At 48.8% G+C, this 2,147-nt stretch overlaps 1 protein-coding gene across 1 annotated transcript in view; it reads right to left on the reverse strand.

Moving 5' to 3' along the window:
- Positions 1 to 1,764, reverse strand: part of col28a1a (collagen, type XXVIII, alpha 1a) — a 36,680-nt gene extending 34,916 nt beyond the window's left edge. Inside the window, exons 1-2 of the mRNA XM_063186148.1 lie at positions 1,638 to 1,764; positions 185 to 393 (exon numbers count right to left, since the gene is read on the reverse strand). Of these exons, the coding sequence (XP_063042218.1) occupies positions 185 to 393; positions 1,638 to 1,764 (336 nt within the window). The remainder of the gene's footprint in view (positions 1 to 184; positions 394 to 1,637) is intronic.
- Positions 1,765 to 2,147: the final 383 nt, after the last annotated feature.

Here is a 2,147-nt window from a genome sequence, read left to right on the forward strand (position 1 = left end):
GTCTCTTCGGTCGCCAGAAACTCAATGCAAAGTCAATTACTTCCATCGCTGGATCGTTCACGTCGCATCTGGTCTATTCATGCCATTAGACTCTAATGATTAGAGAATACTCTGGGGCCAAGTACACAAGAACCTTTTAAATCAACTGCAAGTGTTGAAATAACACAGCACTTTTTTTACCAACCTGCCAGTCTCTGAAGTTGTGCTCCACAGACACGGAGCTGCTGTACTGCAGAACGGCCAGGCGGGGGCGCACTCTCCAGCCCTGCACCTGCAGCTGCATCAGGCGCGTGCTGAAACGCAGGACGAAGTCCCGCTGTCGCTCAAACAGCTGCAGCTTGGCCTTCTCCGAACTGTCCACCAGGAAGGCCAGCTCCAGGGGACACATCAGAGGGGCTGGGGACGGAGAGATGGGAAGAAGGGAAGAAGGGAAGATGAATAGAGGAGAGGGTTGGACGGAGAGATGGGAGAGAGAGGAATGAAGGAAAGATGGATGGAGGAGGGGAGGGGGTCGTGATGAGATAAGAAAAAGAAGAGAAGAGATGTAAGGAGGCAGAGAGATCGAGGCAGAGATAGATAGAGGGGAAGAGAGGGGCAGAGAGAGAGAGAGAGAATGGAAAAATGGGAAATGAGAAGAGAAGAAGAGAAGACAAGAGAAGAGAAGAGAAGAGAAGAGAAGAGAAGAGAAGAGAAGAGAAGAGAAGAGAAGAGAAGAGAAGAGAAGAGAAGAGAAGAGAAGAGAAGAGAGATGGGAAGTTGAGGGAATAATGGACAGATCAATAGAGAGAGAAGCAGAGTGAGAGAATTGGGAGAGGTTGCAATTAGAAGAAAGGGGAAGGGGGTGATGTGTTGAAAGAGTGGGAGTGGAATAGTGTGAAAGAAAGAGAGAAAACAGCGAAGATGAGAGCAAGGGGAGAGAGAGGGGTGACACAGAGAAAAGAAAGATAAGGAGAGAGAGAAAAATGAGTAACAGACAGGAGAGGAGGGGTCAAGAGGGTGACAGAACAAAAAGAAGAAAAAGTGAAAGGAAGAGATGAGAGGAAATGAGAAAAGAGGAAGAATATAAGAAAGAGGACAAGAAGAAAAAGCGAACCGTACCATCATGCAATATACAGCATAGTTATTATCTTTATGTCTGACAAAATTGCAACTGTGTGTGTGTGTGTGTGCGTGTGTGTGTGTGTGTGTGTGTGTGTGTGTGTGTGTGTGTGTGTGTGTGTGTGTGTGTGTGTGTGTGTGTGTGTGTGTGTGTGTGTGTGTGTGAGTGTGTGTGAGTGTGTTCTTCGGACAACAATTGCTTTCACCATCATTTCAGATGATGAGCGTCATAATAATAATGTTTATGTGTCTTGTCTGCTTGATGTGTATGTGAGTGTGTGTGTGCGCGTGCGTGCATGTGTTTATATTCCTCTGACAACAATTGCTTTCATCATCATCATAGACAATGAGCACCATAATAAACCTGTTGTGAGTGAGCGTGTGTGTGTGTGTGTGTGTGTGTGTGTGTGTGTGTGTGTGTGTGTGTGTGTGTGTGTGTGTGTGTGTGTGTGTGTGTGTGTGTGTGTGTGTGTGTGTGTGTGTGTGCATACCACTGCTTTTCCCATCTTCTCTGATGATGAGGTTCTGTGATCTCTCCCTCTCCCGCTCCCTCTCTCTCTCCCGTTCCCTGTCTCTCTCCTTCTTCTTCCTCCGACTCTGGGCATCAGCCGGGCCACAGCAGAGCAGCAGCAGCCCCATACACATCACAACCACGACCCACCGCATGGCTCTATGCGGCGCAACAACCCTGCACACACACAAACACACATCACATAAGCATACAAGCGCACAGGCACACATGTAAGCATAAGCACGCAATACATACTGTACTACGGACACACACGTGCAGAGTACATACACAAGCATGCATATGCGCCAAGCGTAAACACATACACACTCACACACACACAAGTGCACTCCGGCATTTGCATGTATGCAAGCACGCGTGCACGCACACACACATGCACGCACGCACGCACGCCCACGCGCGCACACACACACACACACACACACACACACACACACACACACACGCACGCACACGCACGCACGCACACACACATGCACGCACGCACGCACACACAGCTGGAGAGATGATGTTGCAAGTT

Source organism: Engraulis encrasicolus, chromosome 20, assembly GCF_034702125.1.
Source record: "Engraulis encrasicolus isolate BLACKSEA-1 chromosome 20, IST_EnEncr_1.0, whole genome shotgun sequence".
In the NCBI taxonomy this organism is placed as follows: Eukaryota; Metazoa; Chordata; class Actinopteri; order Clupeiformes; family Engraulidae; genus Engraulis; species Engraulis encrasicolus.